This window comes from Trametes versicolor (assembly GCF_000271585.1).
Source record: "Trametes versicolor FP-101664 SS1 unplaced genomic scaffold TRAVEscaffold_9, whole genome shotgun sequence".
Lineage (NCBI taxonomy): Eukaryota > Fungi > Basidiomycota > Agaricomycetes > Polyporales > Polyporaceae > Trametes > Trametes versicolor.
This window is the reverse complement of record NW_007360329.1, coordinates 1370078-1371153: the sequence shown is the minus strand read 5'-3', so window position 1 is coordinate 1371153 and position 1076 is coordinate 1370078. Positions and strand designations below refer to the sequence as shown.

The window sequence follows — 1076 nt, the reverse complement described above, 5'->3', positions numbered from 1 at the left end:
CGGCGTTGCGCACGGGCGGTGGGCTAGGTCGTAATATCCAGGCGCAGATCGCGCACACGATGGACGCCACGACGTTCTTCGCGTCCGTCGGAGGAGACGCCTTCTCTGCCAAGCGAGTCTCGCCGGATGCGCACCGCTACGAGATCGTCCCGCGCCGCGGCCAGAAGGAGTTCTCCGTCGCAGTCGCGTATTCGCCGGGGGCAGTCCAGGCAGTATCGGGCGTGAAGGAGATCCAGCGCGAGTCCCAGCAGGCTTGGGAGGACTTCTGGTCCAATCACGGTTTCGTGGACGTTTTGACGGGATCCACTGATGCCCGCGCGGAGGAGCTGCAACGGCGCATCATCCTGTCGCAGTATCTGTTGCGAGTGAACGAGGCGGGTGATTATCCTCCGCAAGAGGTAAGCCACGTCGCCGCATGCCATCGCCGCTGTTGACTGACAGTTCGTAGTCCGGCCTAGTCAACAATGGATGGGTGAGCAAGATGGTCGACAGCGAGACGGGGAGACTGACCATGCTCTATAGTACGGCAAGTTCCACATGGAGATGTTCTTCTGGCACAGTGCGCACTGGGCGCTCTGGAACAACTGGGACCTCCTCAACCGCGCTAGCAGCGTTTACTCCCGGTTCCTCCCCACCGCGATCCAACGCGCTCAAGTCCAGCAAGGCTATTCCACTGGAGCGCGCTGGTCCAAAATGACCGATCCAGCTGGGCGGTCAGCCCCGGGGGAGATCAACGAGCTCCTGATCTGGGAACAGCCGCACCCGCTCGTGTTCGCCGAGTACGAGTATCGGGCCACCCGGTCGATGGCGACGCTGGAGAAGTGGCACGACGTGGTGCATGCGACGGCGGATTGGATGGCGGTCTATGCCCACCGGAACGCGAGCACCGGCTTCTTCGATCTAGGCCCACCGATGTACGTCGTGAGTGAGGACACGAGCCCGAACGTGACGCGCAACCCGGCGTTCGAGTTGGCGTACTGGCGTTTCGGTCTAGACCACGCGAGCACTTGGATGGAAAGAATGGGAGAAGCGGTGCCGGCCGAGTGGACGGAGGTGAAGGACAACCTGGCCCCGCT

General features: G+C 62.5%; 1 protein-coding gene across 1 annotated transcript in view; it reads left to right on the top strand.

Moving 5' to 3' along the window:
* TRAVEDRAFT_128860 (uncharacterized protein) overlaps positions 1-1076 on the top strand; it is a gene marked incomplete at both ends in the record, with an annotated part of 16231 nt that overhangs the window by 1035 nt on the left and 14120 nt on the right. The window contains one exon of the mRNA XM_008043290.1: positions 449-484. Coding sequence (XP_008041481.1) covers positions 449-484 — 36 coding nt within the window. The remainder of the gene's footprint in view (positions 1-448; positions 485-1076) is intronic.